Source organism: Podarcis melisellensis (assembly GCF_964234715.1).
Source record: "Podarcis melisellensis genome assembly, chromosome: 16".
Classification (NCBI taxonomy): Eukaryota; Metazoa; Chordata; class Lepidosauria; order Squamata; family Lacertidae; genus Podarcis; species Podarcis melisellensis.
In genome coordinates this window covers 36,815,127-36,841,676 of record NC_138533.1, presented here as the reverse complement: position 1 = coordinate 36,841,676, position 26,550 = coordinate 36,815,127, and the positions used below count along the sequence as shown (strand labels likewise).

Here is a 26,550-nt window from a genome sequence, read left to right as displayed (position 1 = left end):
CTTGCTGAATAACTGGGAGTTTGGGGTGCTAGTTTCTGATGGGCATCATAGAGTTGGCTTGCTGCATCCGATGTCTTACAGTTGCGCCAGTGACTAACTTTTTGAGAGATGGTGGCATGCTGTGCTATTCAACCTTAGCTGCTTAGATCAATATCTGTAGCAGGAGACTGATTTTAATAAAAGGACTCTCTCGGCATTCCTATCTCTGTGACAGATAGGCCCCGGCTAACATAAATCCTTGCTTTTCTGCTGTCACTCTCCTTGCTTAGCGCAGCTTGCACGTTCACAACACTGAATACAAAGTATCCCAAAAGTTGGTTAATGGTTCTGTGCATGTAGTTGGGAGATTTTAGCAGTCTCTGAAATCTTGAGGACCCCTGACTGCCAGAGTAGCTCACTGGGCAGAGCTTAGGAGATCAACTCTGCAACTCAGTCTGCAAAAGTTAGAAAGGTGATTTTTTAAAAAAAATAAAAAATGAGACTTCCTAGTGCTCATATATAGTTGTGTTACTGAAGTAGGAGGATCAATGATCTGATCTGGTATAAAGTGGTTTCCAGTGTTACTGTGTGGTAGAGCATCTGCTTTGCACACCTGATAGTCCCAGGTTCAATCCCTGGCATCTCTAGGTAGACCCCTGAGATAGACCCCTGCCTGAAATAATAATGATGGGTTTCCCCAGCCACTCTGGGCGGCTTCCAACAGAATATTAAAATACAATAACCCATTAAACATTAAAAGCTTCCCTAAACAGGGCTGCCTTCAGATGTCTTCTAAAAGTCTGGTAGTTGTTTTTCTCTTTGACATCTGGTGGGAGGGTATTCCACAGGGTGGGTGCCACTACTGAGAAGGCCCTCTGCCTTGTTCCCTGTAAATTGGCTTCTCGCAGCGAGAGAGCCGCCAGAAGGCCCTCAGCGCTGGACCTCAGTGTCTGGGTAGAATGATGCGGGTGGAGATGCTCCTTCAGGTATACTGGACCGAGGCCGTTTAGGGCTTTAAAGGTCAGCAGCAACACTTTAAATTGTGCTTGGAAACATACTGGGAGCCAATGTAGGTCTTTCAAGACCGGTGTTATGTGGTCTCAGCGGCCGCTCCCAGTCACCAGTCTAGCTGCCACATTCTGGATTAGTTGTAGTTTCCGGGTCACCTTCAAAAGTAGCCCCACATAGAGCGCATTGCAGTAGTCCAAGCGGGAGATAACTAGAGCATGCACCACACTGGCGAGATAGTCCGCAGGCAGGTAGGGTCTCAGCCTGCGTACCAGGTGGAGCTGATAAACAGCTGCCCTGGACACAGAAGTGACCTGCGCCTCCATGGACAGCTGTGAATCCAGAATGATGCCCTGGAGAGCTGCTAGCAGTCAGTGTAGACAATACTGAACTACATGGACCAGTAGTCTGACTTGGTATAAGCTTCCTCTATTATTATGTTTTTCAAAGACAGAACCCTAGTGTTCCTAGAATTATAGAATCATAGAAATGTAGAGTCGGAAGGGATCCCAAAGGCCATCTAGTCCAACCCCTGCCATGTGCTAATCTCAACTAAAGCATCCATGACAGATAACCATCCAACCTCTGCTTGAAAAGCTCCAAGGAAGGAGAGTCCACAACCTTCCAAGTGACACCATTCCGCCGGTGCTGGATTACCTAATAGCAGAGCAGGCACCAGCCTATGGGTCCCATGCCTTTTAGGGCCCCATGTGACAATGGATCAAAATAATATTAATTTGATCTTGAAAGACAATTACAAAAATGTATTAGGAGATAATTTGCAAGGGTCCCCCTGAGATTTTGACTCCACAGGGTTTAATCCAACATTGCATTCCACTGTCAGACAGCTCTTATTGTCAGGGAGTTCTTCCTGATGTTTAGTCCAGACCCTTGATAATCTTGGTTGCCCTGTTCTGCACACGTTCCAGATTTTCAGTATTTTTATTAAATTGTGGCACCTAGAACTGGACACATTATTCTAGGTATGGTTTGACCAAGGCAGACTAGAGCGAGACTGTTATTTCCCTAGATCTGGACACTATACAGTCTAGAATAGCATTAGCTTTTTTGCTGCTGCATCAAACTGTTTACTCATGTTAACCTTGTGGTCTACTAAGACCTTGGGATCCTGTTCACATGTACTACCGGCAAGCCAACTGTCTCCCATCTTGTATTGGTGCAGCTAGTTATTTCTGCCTACGTGTAGAACCTGACATTTGTCCCTCTTCAAATTCGTTCTCTTAGTTTGAGCCCAGTTCTCCAATGTGTTAAGGCCATTCTGAATTCTGATTCTGTCTTCTGTGGCATTGGCTACCCCTCCCCAGTTTGGTTTCATCTGCAAATTGGATGAGCATCCCCTCAATTCCTTCATCCAAGTTATTTATAAAACCCTTGAACAACAACAGGCCCTGAAGACAACCCAGCATCACAAGTTGGGGTGCTGGTTAACTGATTGGTTAGATACCAACTTATTTTGTTCCATTTATATGCTGCCTTTCTTCCATCATGGAATCCAAGATAAATCGGGTGGGGGTCCTTCCTGGTTGCCCACCCACTGATCAGACTCTGCTCCTGAGTTTTGCCCAGCACAGCTGTATAAGGATCAAAAGTCTGTGCCTTTTATGGGGGCTTGGTCGTCTTTCTCTGTGTGCAAACTGGTACGATCGTGGTTCTTAAATACAGTGGTACCTCTGGATGTGAACGGGATCCATTCCGGGGCCCTATTCGCATCCTGAAGCGAGCGTAACACGCGGCTGCACGACTGTGCATGCGCGGATTGTATTTCACCGCTTCCACGCATGCACGTGATGTCATTTTGAGCGTCTGCGTATGCGCGAGCAGTGTAACCCGGAAGTAATGTGCTCTGTTACTTCCGGGTTGCCGCAGAGCGCAACCCAAAAATATTCATCCGAAAGCTACTTCAACCTGAGGTATGACTGTAAGTTAATAGAATGAGCTACCGTACTTAAGCTTGCAATATTTCCTTTGTAAATGAACTTGTAATAGTTTGTTTAGCCGATGATTTTGTGACCTTTTGGGCTGTTTTACTAACATTGCTTAAGTGTGATTGGCAGAGCATTTTCCTGCTTGCTATTGTTCAAGGCCAGAAGAACTAACCAGAATGATTACTTCGTTGTTGTTGTTTTAAAACAACAACACCCCCCCCAGAAGCCTAAAGCCAGAAACTTGATTTGCTAAACTAATCTGTGAAATCCGGTAACTTCCACTTTCTCTTGGACCTTTCTGGCCCCAGTTCCCTGTCTTATATCTTAAATCTACTTCCCCTCAGGTACTTTTCTGGAATCTACTGCCAGCTCTGCACCCTTCTGTCAGCAACTTCTCTGCTAGGTTCCCTGCCCCTTAGCATATCTATTCCCTTGGATCTCTTTCTAGCCCTCACAAAGCTTCCCTTGACTCTAGGAGTCTGTGTGAAGTTTTCAACCCAGCCACGCTAACAACTTTATCTTTCCTCACAGAAACCAAACTGCAGACATTTGGGATTCTGTGTTATTCCCACAGCTCAACCAACCAGTGTCAGAGATTTCACCACCAGAAATGCAGTACATTATAGCTTGCTGTGACGTAATGTGCTTACAATCATTAGAAAGTCGAGGAGGCAAGGAACCACCCTCGCCAAAGTTGCCCCCATAATCATCCCAAATAGTACTGTTTTTCTTAGGTCATCCCACTATTATGAAGTTTCTCCTGGTGGCTTGCATGATCGGAGATCTCAGAGGAGTTTGGCTTCACAACATTGTTACTATTTCCCAGGAAGCATTTATTTGGCTTAGACAAAGAATTCCAGGCTGGGCTACGCTGCATCTTATTGCTGCCTACCTTGAGACATTCACCATCTAGTTGGACTACCAAAGAGCTCTTTATTCCACTTACCTCTCAGATCTGCATGCTATAAAAGATAACCCTGCTCTTGCTGTATGTGGAACCAGATCTTGCTTTGCATGCAGAAATCCCTGCACTTGATCCTAAGGTCTCCAAGTAAAAGAACTTCAGCAAGTAAGTGATGAGAGTGTTTTGTCTGAGACCTACTGATACCAATGGGATAGATTACAGGTAGGAGCCCTTATTTCTGCTGAGAGCTGCACTCCCTTGAGGGGGTAAGCTATTTGGGGCTGCATGCTGACCATAGGTGAGGTTGGAGCCAACAGACCACTTGGAGGAGGCTTTTGAAATCAGGCTACAATTAAGACAAGGGCTGCATGTTGCCTGCCATGGATTACGTGAACCAATGGCTTGCCTCCATTACAAGACAGCTCCATATGTTCATTAGGGATGGAGGAGGAATCTCTTTTAAATGGATTCTGGCAGTTCTGATCTGATCAAGCTTGGCTTCCATCAGCAGCCTTTCACGCTGAACTCCTGCTTATACCTGAGCCACGTCTACATTGTCATATTTTTTACACTAATTATGTGCAAAGCATTGGAAGCTTTTTTTTTACTTATATATATAATACACATAAAAAGAGCCAAGTCCCATGCTGACTATATTTCTGCAGTATAATTTTATATGCGTGTCCACAGATACATATTTTATATAGTTTTATGCACTCTTATATAGGTCTGTTTATGTGCTGATTTCTTTAGGAAACCTGGAATGTTTATAAAAATAGTATAAAATGTGGGTTTCCCATCTCCTTATTTTATTTTAGCAAAGCTGGAAAGAGAAAAAAAAGCTTAATTCTCTTTGAGATTAAGGAGCAAAATGGAAATTAGAAGCAAATCACGCAGAGAAACTTGGCGTCAATATTTTCTGAAAATTCCATTTCGAAACTCCATAAATTTTATTTTATTTATTAACAGGGCCCAACAAATACTGGTTTGCCTTAGCAGCAGCAAAGCTCCTATTACTTCTCTTGAACTCCTGGCCTGTATTGGGGGCTTCAAGAAGAGCCAGGCAAGCAGAGATAGCTTGCTAGATAAATTGAGTCCTGCCTCATTTGCGTGGCGGTGTAGTTGGAGGTTTTGACTTACCTAACTTTATTAAATTGAATAGGTTTCCTCTGAGCAAAAATTTAATTGGGTACTCTCTCTACTAGGGACACGGGTGGTGCCGTGGTCTAAACCACTGAGCCTCTTGGGCTTGCTGATCAAAAGGTTGGTGGTTCGAATCCTTCAACGGGGTGAGCTCCCGTTACTCGGTCCCTGCTCCTGCCAACCTACCAGTTCGAAAGCACACCAAAAAGTGCAAGTAGATAAATAGGTACCACTCTGGCGGGAAGGTAAATGGCGTTTCTGTGTGCTGATCGGGTTCACCAGAAGCAGTTTAGTCATGCTGGCCACATGACCTGGAAAAACTGTCTGCGGACAAATGCCGGCTCCCTCAGCCTGTAAAGCAGGATGAGTGCCACAACCCCAGAGTCATTTGCAACTGGACTTAACTGTCAGGGGTCCCTTTACCTCTTACTCTCCCTAATATTAATACTAGGCATGGGTACTGGCTGGGCCATTACCCCAAAGAGAAATTGCTCGGACTGAGGAACCAGGCTGACATGCTACATATTGGGCTGGATCAAAACCCATTGGCTCCTTATGATCACCTGTCCCTGCTTTGCCAGCACCCACAGTACTCCTCTATATGGTGCAGCAGAGAGCAGGCTAGTAGCTGCCTCTTGTGGCCACTTGGCAGATTGACACAGAGAACAAGGCACCTGGGTTTGGCCACCCCCGGGTTGAGACCGCTGGCACGTCACAGCCATAAGTTTTAGGGTGCTTGTGGAAAAATAGGACCCTGCCTCATACCGTTGGTCCACCTGCTTTGTGCACTGACTGACAATGTCTCTCCAGAGTTTCAGTGAGGGGTTTCCCAGCCCTGCTGGGAGATTGCCAGGGGCTGAACCTGGGACCTTCTGCACGGAGAGCAGACTCTACCACTGAGCGATGGCTCCTGGCTATGAAAGTTTCTCCCTAGGCGTCGGTGCGCATAGGCATAAAGTCACGCTGTGGTGACTTAAGACTCGGTGCCAATTATTCGTGGAGACCATTTATGTTAGGAGAATTCAACGTGCTCAGCATCTGCAAAAGTGGCCTAATATTAGCTATGTATCTGCCTTACCTTCTGGGTCTTAAACCTCGGTGAGCGGCAGACGCAAAAAGAAGACGTTAATCCTGAATCCTTCTGGGTGTTGGATTACAGCTCCGCTCCGCTTCTCTGAGCGGGAAGCGCATTTCCGCTAACAATGGCATAGCTGGCAAGGGACTGCTAATCCAGCCTTGCCTGTTCATTGACTTGCTGAAGAGGGGTGTAAGGAAACAAATGGTTGGCCCGAGTTTAAATTTAGCTTTATTCAAAGAGAGTTAATTATAATCTTCTAGTTAAGTTTCGAGTGATGCCTTCTTATCGTGCACTTATTATGGTGGGGGAAATTAATTTTTTATTCCACCATAAAGGTGAAGGCAGTAATCTGAGTTCAGGGAAGGGATTACTTTAATAAGATTTACAAGCGGTATTTTAAAGCAGGAAGGCTTTCTTGCTATCTGAAGGTGGCCATGCTGAAATGCCTACTTGTATGGATGACTGGCCAGCATGAAGAGACCTGTCTGACTCTGTAGATGCCATTGGTGGACACTGAGTGGCAGGTGGGGCTTGTCCACCTGGGAAGGTAGCCCATCTAGGAGAAGGAGCCTAATCTGAAACTAAACCTCTGCTGCCTTGCGACTATACTCATTTGTGAGAAAGGCATCAGGAGTAAATCCCAAGGAAAAATCTGTGGGATATCTTTGGGAAAAGAAAAGGCTAAGGAGTAAACCTGACACAAATCCAGAATGGTGTCCCTAAGACAGTTGGATGGCATCTTGTATACCTCCTTCCAGCAGCTCCTGCAGCTAAGCTTGTTGTTTAGTTGTCTCTGACTCTTTGTGACCCCATGGACCAGAGCATACCAGGCACCTCTGTCTTCCAGTACCTCCCACATTTTGGTCAAACTCATGTTGGTAGCTTCAAGAACACTGTCCAACCATCTTGTCCTCTGTCCCCTTCTTCTTCTTCTTCTTCTTCTTCTTCTTCTTCTTCTTCTTCTTCTTCTTCCTCTTCCTCTTCCTCTTCCTCTTCCTCTTCTTCCTGGTTATAGAAGAAGAGTGTACCAACAAGAGATCTGGTTGGCAGTTCTGCTTCCCTCTGTGGTTCAAAGGGTAGTGGCATGTGACAGGGCCTTCTCTGTGGTGGCTCCTGGTTTGTGTAGAATCACCTCCCCTCTGAGGTGTACCTTGCACTGACATTGTATACCTTGTGATAATTGGTCAAGCCATACATTCTTTTACCCCAGACCTTTGCTTGGACCTTTCTACTCCTGCGTTGGTGTGTGCCACCCTTTTCTTTGATCATTCCTGTTTCATGGTTTCATTTTATGATTTAAAGGAAACTTCAACTTGTTTTCTATTGGAATATTTTTGTAAGTCACCCTCATTTGGTGAATGGGGGCAGGCTATAGGGAAACATAATAAATGTTGTTGTTGTTTAGTCGTGTCTGACTCTTCGTGACCCCATGGACAAGAGTACGCCAGGCACTCCTGTCTTCCTCTGCCTCCTGCAGTTTGGTCAAACTCATGCTTGTAGCCTTGAGAACACTGTCCCACCATCTCATCCTCTGTCGTCCCCTTCTCCTTGTGCCCTCCATCTTTCCCAACACTAGGGTCTTTTCCAGGGAGTCTTCTCTTCTCATGAGGTGGCCAAAGTATTGGAGCCTCAGCTTCACGATCTGTCCTTCCAGTGAGCATTCAGGGCTGATTTCCTTAAGAATGGAGAGGTTTGATCTTCTTGCAGTCCATGGGACTCTCAAGAGTCCCCTCCAGCACTATAATTCAAAAGCATCAATAAATAACAGGGATGGGGAAACCTGTGGCCCTCCTCACATTGATCGACTCCCACTAGCCCTTGCCAGAATAGTTTGGAATGATGGGAGTTGTGGTCCAGGACATCTGCAGAGCCACATGGTCCCCACCCCCTTGCAAGAGAGGGATGGTAGCACCAAGCATCACCCTGTTTCCAGGGGGTGAAAAAAACCCCACAGCCATTAACTTGCTACAACACATGAAGACTAGATTTCTTCTCTAGTTCCATCTGTATGCTTTTACTGCTACTGCTGTGATGTGGTGTGTGTGTGTGTGTGTGTGTGGAAGATTTCGACAAAATATCTAAGGGCACGAATGTGGCTTTCATGCATTTTTCATCACCACTTGAACATTGGCAAAGATAAGCAGGCAGAACTGAGAACGAAACTTCAGCAAACGGAAGGGGGGTACTCTGAACCCCCCATGGTAGCAGAAACCATGTTTTCAAGCTGCGTGCCGTGGAGCATAACAGATCCTTTGTTTAAGCTATTTCACAGATCAGTTGCTGGAAATGCTATTATTATAATTACTACAATTATTATTATTATTATTATTATTATTCGTATTTATATCCTGTATTTCTCGCAGAGCCAGGACTCCAGACAGCTTACAAAAATTGAAACAAACATGGATAAAACACAGGAAGCTAAAAACATAAAAGATAATAGTTGAAAAGTAATTAAAATACAATGGAATGAAAACAATTTAAACTCCAAATCTCTTAAAATACACATAGTAAATATAGCACAGCACTATTAAAAGGCCCTTCCTTGACAGCAGTCAGTTCCCCCAAGCCTGCTGGAATAAGACAGCCTTACCTTGCTGGTGGAAGGACAGCAAGGAGGGAGCCTGTCTAGCTTCTCTGGGAAGGGAGTTGCAAAGTCTAGGAGCCACCACCGAAAAGGCTCTTTCTCACATCCCCACCAAATGTGCCTGTGAGTGTGGCAAGACTGGGAGAAATTTGGTTCATGGGGTGGAGGGGGATAATGATGGGCCCCAGGTTGCCTATTCCTTCTCCAACACATGTTCTGAAAGCTCCCGTCTCACCTCTGGATTTGGGTGTGGTTGCCCACATCTGTGGCTTGACTCTGCCACACTCTCTGTTCCTTGCACTGCGTAAGGACATAAGAAAGACCTGCTGGATCTGGCCAGTAGTTCCTCTGGTCCAGCATCCTGTTCTCACAGTGGCCAGCTTGATGCTTGTGGAAAGCTATGAAGCAGGACCTGAGCTCTCCCCTCTCCCCCCCAGCAGTTTCCAGCAACTGTCAGCATACTGCCTCTGACAGTGAAGGCAGAACATAGCCATTGGATAGCCTTATCTGCTATGAATTACCGTATTTTTCGCTCCATAAGATGCACCTGACCATAAGATGTACCTAGTTTTTAGAGGAGGAAAACAAAACAAAACAAAATATTCTGAACGAAACAGTGGATGTATGATTTTTGTGGATCATGCTGTGGCCACAGATATGTGATCTGATGGTGAATTTGGAGTCACCCTATGCAAAAATCCTGAGGATCCATGTGGATCCGTGCTTTGTAACCACATTTTTGCACCATTGCAGCCCCAGGAAACAGTGGATGCGTGATTTTTTTGGTGCAGGATGTAGCCATGGATATGCTATGTGATCTGATGGTGAATTTGGGGTGACCCAATGTAAAAATCCTGAGGATCCATGGGCTTTTACCTCCCCCCTCCCAGGCAGCCTCCTCTAGCATCCCTTATCTCTCTTCCGATCCCACTGATCAGCTGTTTCCTTTTAACACCCCCTTCCCTCTTGTTTGCCTTAGTGTCTTTTCCTTAGCTGGAGCAGTTTTTTTACTCCTCCTTTTCTTCTAATTTCTCTCCTTATTGCTTTTGTCTTCCTGTTTCCCTCCTTTGATGTCTTTACCTCCCCCCTCCCAGGCAGCCTCCTTTATCTCTAGCGTCCCTTATCTCTCTCCCCAATTGGCAAACGATCAGCGGCTTTGTTTCAACACCCACTTTCCTCTTTCAAAGAAAAAAAAGCATGACTTGCTTTTTACCCCTGGGCAATTCGGCTCCAGGGACCAAACATTCGCTCCATAAGACGCACAGACATTTCCCCTTACTTTTTAGAAAGAAAAAAGTGCATCTTATGGAGCGAAAAATACGGTAATCTTATAAAGCCATTCAGGTTTGTGCCTTTCGCTGCCTCCTGCTGGAGGGAGTTCCTCAGTTTTAACTACACACTGCTTTATCTGTCCCGAATCTTCCAACATTGAGCTTCCTAGGATGTCCACAAGTTCTAATGTTAAGAGAGAGGGAGAATATTTCTCTGCCTGCTTTCTGCATGCCATGCATGATTTTATACACTTCTATACTTTGGCTAGGGACGCAGGTGGCACTGTGGGTTAAACCACAGAGCCTAGGACTTGCTGATCAGAAGGTTGGTGGTTTGAATCTCTGCAACGGGGTGAGCTCCCATTGCTCGGTTCCTGCTCCTGCCAACCTAGCAGTTTGAAAGCACGTCAAAGTGCGAGTAGATAAATAGGAACCGCTCCTGCGGGAAGGTAAACGGCGTTTCCGTGTGCTGCTCTGGTTTGCCAGAAACGGCTTAGTCATGCTGGCCACATGACCCAGAAGCTGTACGCCGGCTCCCTCGGCCTATAGAGCAAGATGAGTGCCACATCCCCAGAGTTGGCCACAACTGGACCTAATGGTCCGGGGTCCCTTTACCCTTTACCTTTTTATACTTTGGCTAATTAAACAATCTGCAACCTTTTAAACTGTGGGGTGGTGATGGTATTGCTTTTCTTTGTTGTTGTTATGTATTTTTGTGTTTTTATATTGTAAGCCGCCCTGCGATCCTCGGATGAAGGGTGGTATAGAAATTTAATAAATGATAAAAATAAGATAATGTCCCTTCCCAAAACAGCCCTTTCCGTGCTGTGTTACATATTCTCCCTGCTCCCTTTTCTGCTGCTGGTCTTTTGTTTGATTGCATTTCAAGGGAGAGCAGCTGATGGCTCTTCATCTTCGCTCTGGATCTCAACGCAAGCGCCATTAGGGCAACAGGTAATTTGCTAGGCATTGTGTCAGGCTCCCAGAGCTGGATCCACACCTCATTTTTCACCACTTCCACACCCAGATTCATGCCAGTGGTCTTGAATCTTGGAAGGGACAGAAAGGTGGTAGTGAGGAAGTGCTTATCTCTTTCTGGGAAGAATGATGGCTTTTTTAGATGTCCCTGTGGCCTCATGAAAATGCTGCTAAATGCAGATCTTGCATTGAGTTGCAGGGAGACTGGGATCAAGCTCAGCCTATTGCTTGAGCTTTATGGCTTGCCATACAAGCTCTCAGGGTAAACTGTGTTCCCCATGACTGGGTGCTTCCAGCTCGCACCCCATACCCAAAGTTTGCTCTGAATTGCAGTTACTGGGGGGGGGGGGAATGAAAATGGGAGAGGAAGATATGTTTTGTATACAATATTTTAAATCTGCACCCAAAAGAGGTCAAGTTCTCGAGTAGTGTGAGAAGGCAAAGGCAAAGGCAATGCACAGCATAGCAACAACACTTGCATATTTTTCAGAGGGGGGATGGAATTCTAGCAATATTAGACGCTGCCTTGTACTGGATAAGACCACCTGTCTATCTAGCTTAGATAGGGAGCCAGTGTGGTGTAGTGGTTAAGAGAGGTAGACTTGTAATCTGGGAACCGGGTTCGCGTCTCCGCTCCTCCACATGCAGCTGCTGGGTGACCTTGGGCTAGTCACACTTCTCTGAAGTCTCTCAGCCCCACTCACCTCACAGAGTGAGTGTTGTGGGGGAGGAAGGGAAAGGAGAATGTTAGCCGCTTTGAGACTCCTTAGGGTAGTGATAAAGTGGGATATCAAATCAAAACTCTTCTTTTTCTTCTTCTAGCTTAGTATTGTCTCTGCTGTGGAGACTGGCAGTGGATCCCTTGGGTGTGCGTGCGTGCGTGCATGACCCTTTCTCAGCCCGAGGGCTGAACATCCTTCTGCATGACCTTCCAGGGGCCACATGCTTCTGGTGGGTGGAGCTAGAGGTAAAAGTGGGCGGGGCAACAGATGCACAATTTGCCTTTGTTGGTTTCTAAACACAAAACAACAACAAACCTATGGTTACGTGAAACATACTCAATAAATACACAGGACGTAACTGGACGTAACTTTGAATAAATAAGGTATACTGTTCATTGTATCAAATTGAAAATTTCAAAAGAAGTCTCATAAAGTTCAACGAAAAAAGGAGAAGACCCAATGGATTAGTTCATTCTCTAGTCAGTTCATGCATAAGGTCCATACATGTAAAAGTGTCTATTCCACCTGTCTGTTCATAGAGTCCAATAATCCACATTGTTGTGACGTGGGGTTTGTGATTTCAGCTCTCTTGACATAATATGCTGGAGACAGTTCTCTAGTAACACTTCTTTATTCAAGCAAACAAGACTGAGACTGAGGAGGGGAAAGCTACATTTATAGGGACAGGGAACTAACTAGAAAGGATACATTTTGGAGGGAACAATATCAGGCAATCACATTCCTGTCTTTTGGAGGAAACCAATAAGACAGAGGATCCAAATACAGCAGCTTAAATGAACCAATAGTAGCTGTATCCTCTGGAACCAAAAGGCAGTTACTTTACCCTAATGCAAATACAGACAATAATAATACAGACATAAAATCCTTTGACTCAATAAACAACACCCCTCCCCCCCAGTGAGCACAGCAGACGTAATCTCTCAGGTACTGTGGGGTCCTACAACTTCTACTTGATCTCCTGACAACAGGTGTTGCCGGTTCTGGATTGGGTGTCACCTGTGGTAGGGGGGCTGCTATAGGGGTTTCGTCAGGAACAGATGGAGTCCCAGACATCTCAGGGTCCTCTACCTGTACCTCGTCATCCTGAGGACTAGCAGACCCTGGTTCATTTGCTGAAGCCCCTGGTGACTGCACCTCTGGGCCATTTTCACTCTGGTCTTGCAGCTCTGCATCGTTAGCCAGGGATGAATTATCAGACTCCTCCCTGCTGAGCGCCCGGCGCCTCAGCTGATCTATATGTCTCTTCCAAACCTGCCCATTTTCCAAGGTCACATAATAGGACACAGGTCCACTAGTCCGGGTGACCACACCAGCCACCCACCGCGGACCTTGTGAATAGTTCCTCACCCAGACCAGATCTTCAGGGGTGAGATACCTTGTTGTGTCAGTCTCAGCCTGGGGGGTTGCTCTTGAATTACGGTTTGGCATTTTATCCGGGTGGACATAATCCAGCACCGTTACCAGTCTTCTACCCAAGAGCAGCTCAGCTGGCGACTTGCCCGTCGCAGTACACGGTGTCGCATGCTGCAAAAATAACATTTGCGCGATGCGAGCTGACCAGTTACCCTCCATTAAGCACGCAATGGATTCTTTGGCTGTTCTTACCATGCGCTCCGCCTGCCCATTGGAGGATGGGTGAAAGGGCGCAGATGTGACCCCTCTTATGAAGTTATCAGCCAAGAATGCCCTGAATTCTTGGGATACAAAAGCTGCCCCATTATCTGATACAATGGTCTCAGGTAACCCGTGGGTTGCAAACAGCTGCCTCAACACCTTGATTACGGCAGCTGATGCCATGCTAGGGACCATCGCCACTTCTAACCATTTGGAATATGCATCAACGATAACCAAAAAGACCTTCCCCTGGAATGGCCCAGCAAAATCTAAGTGCAGCCGGCTCCAGGGAGATCTGGACTGCTCCCACCAGTGAACTGGTGCTCTGGCCACTTCTGGCCGCACCTCTTGGCATGCCTTGCATGTTCGTACCCATTGTTCTATGTTCTGGTCCATTCCAGGCCACCACACATAACATCGGGCTAGCGACTTCATCCTGACCATTCCCGGGTGTCCCATGTGAAGCGTCTCAAGAACCCTGTTTCTCAGTGGTGCTGGGATGATCGCCCTATCTCCCCACAGGAGACAACCCTTATGCATGGACAACTCGTGCTGCCTTGTCGCATAAGGCCTGAATTTGTCTTCATGCGGACCACCTGGCCACCCCCTCCCCACCCAAGTGAGCACACGGGAGAGAACAGCATCTTTCCTCGTTTTCTCAGCTATATCAGTAGCCATTACAGGAGCCCCCGGAAGTGTTTCCAGCATCATTATATGCTCCGCTGGAGCAGGATCCTCATTGCTCCCGCCAGGAAGGGGCAATCGACTCAGCGCATCAGCGTGGCACAACCGTTTCCCCGGCACATGGGTCAAGGTGTACTGGAACCCGTTCAGGAATATAGACCAACGCAACATTCTGGGGGAGAGAATTTGTGGCGTTTGTTTGTTCGGGTTGAACAACCCTAACAGTGGTTTGTGGTCCGTTTCAATGGAGAAATGGCGACCGTACACATAATCATGGAACTTTTTGATTCCTGCCACAATTGCAAGCGCCTCTTTGTCAATTTGAGCATAGTTGCGCTCCGTGGGCGACAACGTACGGGAATAGAAAGAGATGGGCTTTTCCGACCCATCCGGTTCCCTATGACTCAGCACCGCCCCCAGGCCGTATTGAGAGGCATCACATGCCAGGACCAGCGGCTTCGACTCATCATAATGAGCAAGGACGCTCTTGCTACTCAGCATTCCTTGCAAGGAGTCAAAAGCCTTCTGCTGTCCCTGCCCCCATCGCCACACATTCTTTTTCTGCAACAGTCTATGTAATGGTTCAGCTACCGAAGCTTTCTGGGGTAAGAACGAATGATAAAAGTTAATAAGTCCCAGGAATGACTGCAACTCCGTCTTGTTCTGTGGTCGTGGTGCCTCGATGATGGCCTTAACCTTAGCATCTGTGGGGTGGATGCCTGATGCATCAATTTTAAACCCCAAGAAATCCACAGTTGGCACCCCAAAACTGCATTTTTCCTTTTTTAGTTGCAACCCCACCTCCTTGAACTTGAGCAACACTGCACGGACACGCGCAAGCAGTTCCTGTGGGTCTTTTCCAGCAATCAAAACGTCATCAAAAAATGGCAAGACCCCCGGCAGACCTCTTAACAGGCGTTCCATGAGCCCTTGAAAAATCCCTGGGGCCACACAAACTCCAAATTGTAATCTGTTAACTCTGAACGCCCCTTTATGTGTGACAATAGTCTGTGCTTCCGCTGATTGTGGGGTTACTGGCAGCTGTTGGTAAGCTTGTGCCAGGTCAATTTTGGCGAACACCTTGCCCCCAGCCAGTTTAGCCAACAGATGTGATACAACTGGAATGGGGTATGAGTTTCCCCTGAGTGCCTTATTGATAGTACATTTGTAATCAGCACAGATCCTGACTTCCCCATTTGCTTTAAGGGGCGTGACGATTGGAGTCTCCCACTTAGCGGAGTCCACGGGTGAGAGAACTCCCTGCTTGACCAATTTATCCAGCTCTGCTTCGATCTTGGGTTGCAGTGCAAATGGCACTCGCCTTGGTTTGAGTCGGATTGAGGCCACCCCAGGGTCCAATTCGAAGTCAACTGGGGGCCCTTTATAACAACCCAGTTTTCCATTAAAGAGACCAGCAAATTCTTTGCATAATGCCTCGCTCATCTCAGGGCAGGTTTGGATTGAATTAAGCCCTGATATACTCAGTCCCAGGGCGGGGAACCAGTCAGTGCCCAGGAGACTGGGGCGACTGCCCTTCGCAATCACCAGTTTGAGTACCGCCTGTTTGTCCCGGAACTGTACTCTCACGGCACACATTCCCATGACATGGATGCGGCCCGCTGAGTATGACTGCAAAGTTGCCGGGAAGGGCTCCAGAGGGGGCAACTTACCCCTGGGGAAGAATGTCCTTGCGGTCTGGTCCGACACGATAGTGAATCCAGATCCGGAGTCCACCTCCATGTCGCACAGCTGACCCTCAATCTTCACCTTGACGTGTGCCTTGCCTTGCGCTGGAAACTGCACGACCCTCCCGTTGATCTCCGTTACGTAGTGGCAGTCCTTTAGAACATGGTTTGCTGTGGGCGGTCTGCGATGCTCCAGTCTAGGTGCTCCTGTAGCTCCCAACGCCACCGATCTACAGACCCTGGCGATGTGACCTGTCTTCCCGCACGTCCGGCACATAGCATCCCGGAAACGACAACTCTTCCGCTCATGGTTTCCGCCACAACCAGGGCACCTGCCTCGGTGATCTTTGTGCACTGTGCAGGCCTGACGCACTGACTCGACCCCACGGACTGGGCTCTGGCTCGGAGTAGCCTCTAGCTCGTCCATGGCATGCGCAACTTCTATCTGTGGCTTAGGGGCCCTGCGACTGGCATCAAGCTCCTCTCTTTCATAATTCTCCGTGGCGGTGGCCTCCTTCAAGGCTGAAGCAAGGGTAACCTCTTCTTTAGCCACGATGCGTCTTCTGGCTTTCTTGCTGCTCAGACCACCGATAAAACGATCCAGGAGAGTCTCTTCCAGATCTTGGAAGTCGCAGTGCTGAGCGAGCTTCCGCAGTTCAGCTAGAAATGCAGATACAGACTCCCCAGCACGCTGCTGCCTCTTATGAAACTCCATCCGCCGGGCCATCTTGGTCTCAGTAGGCGCCAAATGGCTTGTTAGGCAGGCAAGAATATCTTTGAGAGATGTCTCACTTAGCTTCGCTGGAGCAAGCAATGCCTTGGCCAGCGTGAAGATCTCAGGCCCACAGTAGCTCAGGAATGTGGCCCTTCTTTTGCTGGCATCGGTGATCCCTTGAGCCACTGCAAAGAACTCGAAGCGTTCGACGTAGTCTTCCCACGTGTGGGGCTCTGATAGCTGGAAGGGCTCCAATACCCTTGGACTCTCCATGATCCTGTGGGCAGGGTCGTCTTCTCAGCTGGCCAGTGAGTCTTGTTCTTAGCTACAATCCGGACTCTGAGGCAGGGCTGCGTTTAACCGCTCCTCAGCATTCCGGATCCCATCCTCGTCGCCAGTTGTTGTGACGTGGGGTTTGTGATTTCAGCTCTCTTGACATAATATGCTGGAGACAGTTCTCTAGTAACACTTCTTTATTCAAGCAAACAAGACTGAGACTGAGGAGGGGAAAGCTACATTTATAGGGACAGGGAACTAACTAGAAAGGATACATTTTGGAGGGAACAATATCAGGCAATCACATTCCTGCCTTTGGGAGGAAACCAATAAGACAGAGGATCCAAATACAGCAGCTTAAATGAACCAATAGTAGCTGTACCCTCTGGAACCAAAAGGCAGTTACTTTACCCTAATGCAAATACAGACAATAATAATACAGACATAAAATCCTTTGACTCAATACACAACACACATGAAGGGTTGTTACAGTTCCTTTCACAGTCTCTGAGCAAGGATTTCCGGAATATTAGCCTTGTTTCACCATCCATGCTTCATCAGCAGTACAGGCTCATATGTAATATTACAGGATAGTGGATCTAAGATGAAGCCTAGGATGGCGAAACAAGGCTAATATTCTGGAAATCCTTGTCTTAGACTCTGTGAAAGGATTCCGTGGAACTGTAACAACCCTTTATGTGGATAATGGGACAGGTGGAATAGACATTTTACGTGTATGGACCTTATGCATGAACTGACTAGAGAATGAACTGATCCACTGGGTCTTCTGCTTTTTTCGTTGAACTTTATGAGACTTCCGTTGAAATCTTCAATTTGATACAATGAACAGTATACCTTATTTATTCAAAAGTACAGCCGGTTACGTCCTGTGTGTTTATTGGTTTCTAAATACAGCCACACCCCCTCGCTGTCCTCCATTCAGGGAAGCAAGAGGCATGACCAGAGTTCAAGGATGCTTTCCAGACAGGCCCAAAACATTTGGGGCCAGTGAAGCAAGACCAGCGAGGGGTATGGCTTGGGGAGGACTCCAGGCACCAGATGGAGAGGCCTGGCAAGCAAAGACTTCCTTATCATTCCTCTTCTTTTTAAAAACACTTGCCAATGAATGTCAGGGATTGAACCTGGTATACCTGTGTGCAAACAGGTGATCCACCACTGAGCTACAGTCTGCATGCAGAAAGGTGAATCCTCTTATTCTTCAGCAGAAGTTCCACCAAGATTTGAGCAAGGACGGTGGTGTGCCAATTAGCTGTCTGTGTGCTGCTGATATTTGTTTATATGTTTAATTTTATCCAAGGCCTTTGAGGCAGTCTTCAAGCCATGACAGTTATGTAGAGCCTCCATGTTCAAGTTGCACGCAAGAAATGACATAGGAGAACTGTCGTCTTTTACATCCTCTTCATGGGTTTCTTGGATTGTAGCTGTTTGGACCTTTTTGACTGACCCAGCAGGGCAGAGTCTATGTTTTTGAGGACATCAGGGTTTGGCCTCTGTGGTGGTACAGTCTTATCACACAGTCAAACCACCTCAGATATCATGACTGGAGGGACAATTTTTTTTTGGGGGGGGGGGAGCCAGAAGCCTCCTCTCTTGACATGAATTATTTCACACACAACATAATTTTGAGTGGAGCATGCTTTCTGGCAAGATACCATCTCTTCCTAGCGCAAGGTCTAAGGTGCTAGAGTCCTGTGGGAGGCTTGTCTTACATCAAGGAAAAGATGTGCAAATCAAGCTTCTGTTCTGGGAAGTGAATTCTTAAAGTTTCAGTGAAAGTCAGCTCTTATTTCTTATCTGCACCTTTTAATGAACAGAAGCTGTCAAAACTCTGCTGACCCCATCTCTGTGTGGAAACTGGAATGTGGCTTTATTGTGGAAGGGCCATGGCTTGGTGGTCGAGCATCCGCTTTGCATGCAAGAGGTCCCAGGTTCAATCCCCCGCTTCCCCACATAGGGCTAACAACAGAGCCCTGTCTGGAACCCTGGAGAGTCTCCTTGCATAGTCAATGTAGACAATACTGAGTGGGATTTATCAAAATCTGACGTGGTATAAGACAAGTTTTCTATTTCCTATGTATGTTCTTGGACGTTTAAATAATCATATGTCAGTAGAGCTGCAATGTTTAGTGCAGACTTCTCAAAACTGGTATCTTCCAGATGTTCTTGGACTCCAACTCTCATCAAGCATGATGGGAATTGTAGTCCCAAACATCTGGAGGGCCAGAATTTGTCTATGTCTGATCTAGAGGGTTATAGTAGGCCACAAGCTTAACATGCGTTAACAGTGTGATTCAGCAGCATAAAAGGTAATGCTATTCTAGACTTCATCAACAGAAGTCTAGTATGCAAATCAAGGGCAATAATAGGACCACTATTCTGCCTTGGTCAGACCAACCTGGAATACTGTGTTCAGTTCTGGGCACCACAACTTAAGAAGCATGTGGCCAAGCTGGAACGTGTGCAGAGGAGGGTGACCAAGATGATCAAGGGTCTGAAAACCAAGCCTTAGGAGGAACGGTTGAGGAAGCTGGGTATGTTAAGCCTGGAAAAGAGGTGACTGAGATGAGGTATGATAGCTATCTTCAGATATCTCAAGGGCTATCCCATGGAAGATGGAGCAAGCTTGTTTTCTCTTACTTTGGAGAGTAGGATTAACATTCCAACTAAAAGTTAGGTAGAACTTTCTGACAGTAAGATCTCTTCGACAGTGGAATGGTCTCCCTCTGGAGGTTGTGGACTCTCCTTCCTTGGAGGTTTTTAAGCAGAAGTTGGATGGCCATCTGTCATGGATGCTTTAGCTGTGAATTCTATGAGTCTAAGCCCAGCCAGCATGGGCAAAGGTAAGAAATGACGGGAATTGCAGTCCACCAACATTTGGAGGGCTCCAGTTTGTGGAAAGCTGGTTTTGTAGATGATTTAGTTTTGAATTTTTCTTTTTTCTTTTTTCAAAATAACAATCTTTTGATCAACTAAAATGTCTGATCCCCTAGACATCAGATAACTGAAGATAATGCAAAGTTGGTGGTTTGCAGGCAACAGTCTCCTTGCTTAGGTCTGTCTTGAATCTCCTTCAGATTAGTTTTAATTGCCTGACCCTTAGCATTCCAGGTGTTTGTGCGGGATGTGAAAGGGGATGCAGAACTAGCGAAGGGATCTGAGCAACCTAAAGAAGTAAGGAATGCTGAGGTGTGACAAGGGAAGGTTCTGTAGGTATGCAGAGGGCCGCAAGGCCAGCTGGCTAGGCCCAGCTGGGCTATCTCCTTCCAGCCGTCTCGCTGCGAAGACCCATCGGTCTCTGGTCCAGTGTAAATCAGCAACCTGGGCTTCAAAGCCAGGGCATACTATTTCAGCAGAGTGAACTGCACACACAGGATAGGCGTGAGGCTTGTGGAAGCATACTACAACTATGGATTTATTAATCATAAATCAGGACAAAGAAATATGTTGTCCCTCTCTTTGTCTTCTCAGAGACACACAGAGAAAAACAAAAGCTATACACACAGCAGAAGTTCCCAGCAAGCTGTGCTGGTATGTAAACAGACATGTGACACGCAACAGTTCCATGTCTGCTTCTTAAGGTGGAATAGAAATCTCAACAGGTTCAAGAGGAAAAGGCTGTAGCAGTGAAGATGGGAGTCAGCTAGACCAAATTTTAGGCTGATTTCCACACCTCATTTATAATATAATACGGAACCTGCCAGATTTCCTAAGTGGCAGACAAAAGCACTTCCTTTTACCTTCTTCTCGCTCTCCTTTGATTCTTCTCAGCTTTCCTAGGCATCAAGTTCAGCTTCACCTGGTGGAAACTTCCATTTTTCAGATTCTGCTGTGGTGTGTCGTTCCTTGTCAAGGGCCTCTATAAATAGCCACCTGGTAATGGAGTCTGCTGAAATGGCCCTCGCGTCTGGCAGAGGGACTTTTCAGGCACATCCAGGTTGCTTTCTGAGATGGCTATTGTAGCTAAGATGCATTTGAGCCAGATGGGAAGGAGATCAGCAGGGAGGTGAAGGTGCAAGAGAGACTTGTGGCAAAATGTTGTAGCGTGGAGTTCACCATTTCAGCCACTCCATGCCTCCCCCCTCCCAACAACAGCCCATCTGCATTATACATTTAAAGCAGTATTGTGCCTGTTTAAACAGTTATGGCTTCCTCCGAAACATCTGAGAACTGTAGTTTGTTAAGGGTGCTGAAAGTTGTAGGAGATCACTATTCCCCCCTCCACCACAAAGCCGCAATTCCCAGAATTCCCTGGGAAGAGGGTTTGATTGCTAAACCATGCAGGGAATTGTAGCTCCATGAGGGGAGTAGAGGTCTCCTAGCAGATCTCAGCAATATTAGCAAACTGCATTTCCAGAAGTGGTATGATACTGTTCTAAATGGTTATTTATTTATTATTATTATTATTTTGTAAAAAACTTTTCTATACTGCTATTTCATAAAAAATATCAAAGCGGTTTACAGCAAAAGCACATAAAACCACACAATAAAAACCAGATAACAAGTTAAGACACCAATTTAACCATTGTGGGAAGATGAATTCCTAATTGCCTGCATAGGTTTGGAGGAAAAGAAAAGTTTTCAGCAGGTGTTTAAAAGTTGGCACAGAAGGTGCCCGCTGAATCTCTCCTGGCAGAGTGTCCCCCAGGGTTTGGCCAATGACACCAAAGTCTCCATTTCTTGTTGTCAAACGAGCCTCATCAGTGACATGCTTCTGCAAATGATCTCAGCGACTGAGCTGAGATATAAAGGTGTACGGTAAAGGGACCCCTGACTGTTAGATCCAGTCGCGGACGACTCTGAGGTTGCGACGCTCATCTCGCTTTATTGGCTGAGGGAGCCAGCATAGATTCCGGGTCATGTGTCTAGCATGACAAAGCCGCTTTTGGTGAACCCAAGCAGTGCACGGAAACGTCGTTTACCTTCCCGCCAAGGTGGTACCTATTTATCTACTTGCACTGGCGTGCTTTCGAACTGCTAGGTTGGCAGGAGCTGGGACCGAGCAATGGGAGCTCACCCCGTCGCTGGGATTTGAACTGCCCACCTTCTGATTGGCAAGTCCTAGGCTCTGTGGTTTAGACCACAGTGCCACTCGCGTCTCTTATAAAGGTGTAGGTGGTCCCTAATATACCCTGGGCTTAAATTATTCAGGGCTTTGCAAATTAATGCACAGATGGGACCCTGGTTTTCACTTTTATTCACAACAGCCAGTCATCCAGCATTTCATGGCACACTCCATCTCCACTGGACCGTTCTTTCTTTCTTGCCTGTCACACTGAAGGGCTGATTCCTAGTGTGTGACTGAACCTCAGGGGCCACATGGGGAACATCCAGAAAGGCTTCCCTAGGGGATCCCGGTGATTGAGGTGGAGCTTAGTCAGGCGGCACTTAAGGTACGTTGGACCCAAGTTTAGATCGTAGATCATAGAACTGTAAAGTTGGAAGGGACCAAAGGAGTCATCTAGTCCAACCCCCTGCAGGGGTCTTTTGCCTAATATTGGGCTTGAACGCACAACTCTGAGATTAAGAGTCTCATGCTCTACCAACTGAACTGTCTTGGGGGTTAGGGCTTGTTGAATCTTCTTTCCACCACTGCTGCTGAGGGCAGCAGGCTAGCTTAGGAGGTGCAGCGAACTGGCTAATTCAGGGGACTTGGGGAAAATGAGAGGGGGAACTACTGTAAGGCCCTTAACATCTGCTGCCTGAGGCAGCTGCCCCACTCTGTCTATTGTTAGGGGCCAACCCTTCAAGAAAATGATGTATTTGTTCCCAGAAGTGTAGAAACTGAGATACAGAGGATAGGTGTGAATAGGCTTTGATCAAAATGCAGAAGGGTTTAATTAAGATGTAGGTAATGTCAAGTGGCTGAAAATAAACAGAACAGCTTTTTATAAATAGAGAGGATGAGATCGAAGCCAGGATGACAGATCTCATGAGTGATTTGGCACGGGAAGTTGAGGAATGCAGTTTTAATGACATAAAAATGAAAGCCTTTTTGAAAGGAGCCTGCAAATTTCACTTTTTCTTTTTTCACTGCAAAGTCTGCTGGCATTGTCTGAGTCATCCTTGCTAGTAACAGGTGCCATCAAAGTCTTAATTGTTTTGGGGTGGTGTCACAGTATTGCATGTCTGCTCTCCCCAATAATGATAAGTATTAAATTGGTACCTTGAGGTTTTGAGGCAGACAGTACCATGTTTGATCTTAATCTGTTGGTGGGCCTCTGTTGTTTCTCCACAATATGCACCCTCCCTCCCTCCCTCCCTCCCTCCCTCCATCTAGCTGGCTTCTTAACATTTCTGGTTCAAATCGTCCTGGTTTAGCATCAATTGGTGTTTCACTATCCAAGGCAGATTTTTTACTCCACTGGGAGTTTTGTTTCCTTTGTGTTTAAGAGCTACCATTAACTTTCTCAGTAGGAACCTGTGTGCGTGTGTGTGGGTGTGTTGAATCCTAAGGGGGTGGAGATGTTACAGAAACCTCTCCATGTGCTGAGGAGGCCCCAGGACCATGCAGTCATCTCTTGCCTCCCACCATGCTCCTCTGATGTTCACTCTTTCAATGGATGTCAATGGACATCAGAATGATGTCAATGGACATCAGAAAGAAGTCTACTTACATACAGAATCTATATGTTAGCTGGTGCTCCAGGCCTTGACATTTGCTCCTGAAGGCTGTCTAAACCAAGTCAACCCAACCCTATATGTGGTTGGGTTGACTTGGTTTAGACCCCACCCTGCCAAGTGTGGGGCAGGTAAGACCTGACTCCCTGCTGAAAGCAGAGTTTGCTGGTGCTACGAATTAGCTGATTGGTGGCATACTACCAAGCCCTGTGCTTTTGCTCATGCTGTTTGATTTCAGACCACAAAAGCAAAGGAAAACAGATCACCTGCCATCATTGCGATATCAGGGGATTGGCAGGTGAGTGGTTCCACCTTCCTCTCAAAGTTGACCCAAGGAGGGTCAGCAGCAGGATCCAGTAAGCTGCCCCTAATATAGAGCCCCAGTGTTACTTCTTCCTTCATAGGAGGCCTGGAGGTTCCTCCTTTTGGGCAGAGATCTGGAGCCCAGCTTTCTATCGGGGCCTTCTGTAAGAGTAACTGCTTTAGGACAAGATCATCTCCAAAAGGACACTCCCCCTTCAGAGCCGTACTCTGGTTGGTTCTGGGGTTGGGGGGTGGAGAAATGCAAATGAGTGAGAAATCAACACAGGGCCACCATTTTGACCTATAGGCCTTCACTGAGTCATAAAATGATATTTGGCCCATAAGAAGCAACCTCCCCCAGTGTTCTTTAAAAGCTCTACAATGCATGGCAGATAATTTGCTTTGAACAGGGGCTGAATGGGAACAATGAACAGGGCCTCTAAGTTACATTTTCCGCAATTTATTTTCTGTTGCTTGCAGTGGTGGAATGCCGAGGAGGTGTGGTAGACAGCATGCAACGATTCACGAGCTTGCCGGTGTACCTCCCTGTGAGTTACCACATCTCCAACACCGACGTTTCCTTTTTCCTAAAAGAAACCAACCAGGATATCATGAGGAATGCTAGCTTGCAGTCTCGAGTGGAGTCTTTCCTTGTCTACAAAGCCACCAGCTTGCCGGTGTTAAATGTGACATATGGCCCATTTACTGTGGAGCAAACGGTGCCTCCGAACCTCCTGCTGACATCCACTCTGTTCAGTTTTGCCAACGAGGTCGCTTTTAACTGGAAGCTAAGATCACGTGTTATTGACAGCTCCATATATCCCATCAGGCCCAAAGTCCAGGCTTTGTTCTACATCGCTGGCAGAGACTGGGGAGACTATGAACCATCGGAGATCCTGCCCTGCGTGAGGATGATGGCCTTCCAGGAGGATAGAGTAGCTGTTGGCAGTTGTCGGTTGAAAGGTCAGCTGGGATTGTGTGTTGCAGAGCTGGAGTTCTCACCGAGCTGGTTCAACTCTGCATTTACATCTCTGCCGCCACCATTGGCCCCAGAGTATCAACCGATGGCGGACTCTTTGGAAGGGATCACCGTGGAGCTTTTCTATTGGGTATATGCAGAGGACGGGGAATGCTCTTCAGAGGACCAGAAACTTGAAAGCTTTCATCATCTGGATGGGCAAGAGGAAGCACAGATGCCTTCGGCGTCAATGGAGAGGATTGGCAGTGTTATTCTTTACCCAACGCAAGACCGGCTAAAGAAGTCCCTGCTGAATCTTGACGATAACCTTGTGCTCTCTTTACCACTCAGTCCTGTCAAGGAAGGTGACCTTGTCATGTTCCATGTATCCCTTGCCAGCGGGTCTCTAGCAGATCAGTTTACACTAAGGTAAGTGTTGTGGTTTTTAAAAATGTTTTTCTCCCCTCCAAAGATATGTATGTGCTGTCATAAATCAACAGAGCAGAACCCACTTGGGTTGGCTGGCTCATCCTTTGTATCATCAAACACAGAGCTGGTCAGAAGGTAGGCTGTTGAGCCCTAATTCATTTCTGCAGCAAAATCCAGGTGTGTTACATGCTGGATGGAGAAGACTCTGCTTCTGCTGTAGGTTTTTAGCACAGTGTCCTCCTCATCTTCCTGAAAGCTAACTGTGGATGTGTAATGTGTATGCACACAGGGGTCCACATAGATAGACTGCATGCCAAATTCATGGAGGAGAAGACTGCTGAGGGTTACTGACCATGCAGACTGTGATCTGCCTCCACAGTTGGAGGCAGTGATGCTTCTGAATATCAGTTGCTGGAAGACACGGGAGGGGAGAGGGCCACAGTGTTCAGGTCCTACCTTGCAGGTTTCCCACTCACAGGCATCTGTGAGAGCAGGAAGCTTGGTCCAGCAGGCTGTTCTTATGCTCTTGCAGGTTCTGCACCCCAGTTTTAAAGCTTACATGGCTGCCAATTATTTACCGAGCTAACTTCAAGGTGTTGGTTCTGGTGCACAAAGCCCTACACAGCTTGGGACCAGGATGTCTTGAAATGTTGTCTCACCCCTTGTGTATACTGTTGATCACTGCACTCTGCAGAAGAGGGCCTCCTGCAGGTACCAACTTCTCGGAGGTCTGTCCTTCTGATACAGGAATTGGGCTTTTAAGTGTGGTGGCATTGGCTATTTGGAAGCCCCTTCCATTGCACATCAGATAGATGCTGCCTCTGTTATCTTTTCAGAACCCCTCAAAGGCATCTCTCTTCCAACAAGCCTTTTAAGTTGAGATACTAGCCATGAGTGCTATGCTCTGCTTCCACAGCTGGAGGCTGCAGTGCTTCTGACCACCTTTGCTGTAAACTGAAGGGTGGGAGAGACCTTCTCTTGTGCTCTCTTTGTGGCCTCCCCTCTGAGGCATCTGATTGGCCACAGCATGCTGGCCGAGATGTGCCATTGGCCTGATCCAGCAGGACATCTTATGTTTGTTTGAGATCTTTACCCCAGTCTGTATCTACATTGTACTTGAAATTGGTGTTGTTGTTGTTTTGTATATGATAATATAATTTTATAATAACAATCAATTATTTGTACCCTGCCCATCTGACTGGGCTGCCCCAACCACAATTGTTTTTATATATGGAATCATCTTAATTGTTTTTATGGTCGGTGTCTTTTATTGTGAAATCACTTCTGAGATATTTTATGGGAAGTGATTCATAAATGGAATCTAATGAACAAATAAAGCGCAGAGACCAGCCACAACAGCAGTGTGGATAGTAATGTGGATACTCTCCTATGGCTAAGTTAATTAACACCTGCACTAACGAGACAGGGAACCACTATTGTGATTCAGGCCAGATATCTTTATTTGCTCATCAAGGAATCTGCCAAGCATTCTGAACCTGAGAACATTTTAATTTTCTTAAAGAATATCCAGCCTGTATCATTTATATCGCCTTCTTTTTTTGCTGTACCCTTAACTGTCAGCATCTCAGATCAGAGCTGTTTAATCTCAG

General features: G+C 46.7%; 1 protein-coding gene across 3 annotated transcripts in view; it reads left to right on the top strand.

Annotated features, from left to right (window-relative positions):
• The window catches only part of TMEM132B (transmembrane protein 132B), a 385,081-nt gene that overhangs the window by 86,008 nt on the left and 272,523 nt on the right, over nucleotides 1-26,550 (top strand). For 2 of the 3 annotated variants that reach the window (XM_081893267.1, XM_081893268.1), the window contains exon 2: nucleotides 24,034-24,940. The exons of the other annotated variant lie outside the window; for it this stretch is intronic. In XM_081893267.1, coding sequence (XP_081749393.1) covers nucleotides 24,034-24,940 — 907 coding nt within the window. The remainder of the gene's footprint in view (nucleotides 1-24,033; nucleotides 24,941-26,550) is intronic. 3 annotated transcript variants of the gene reach the window in all.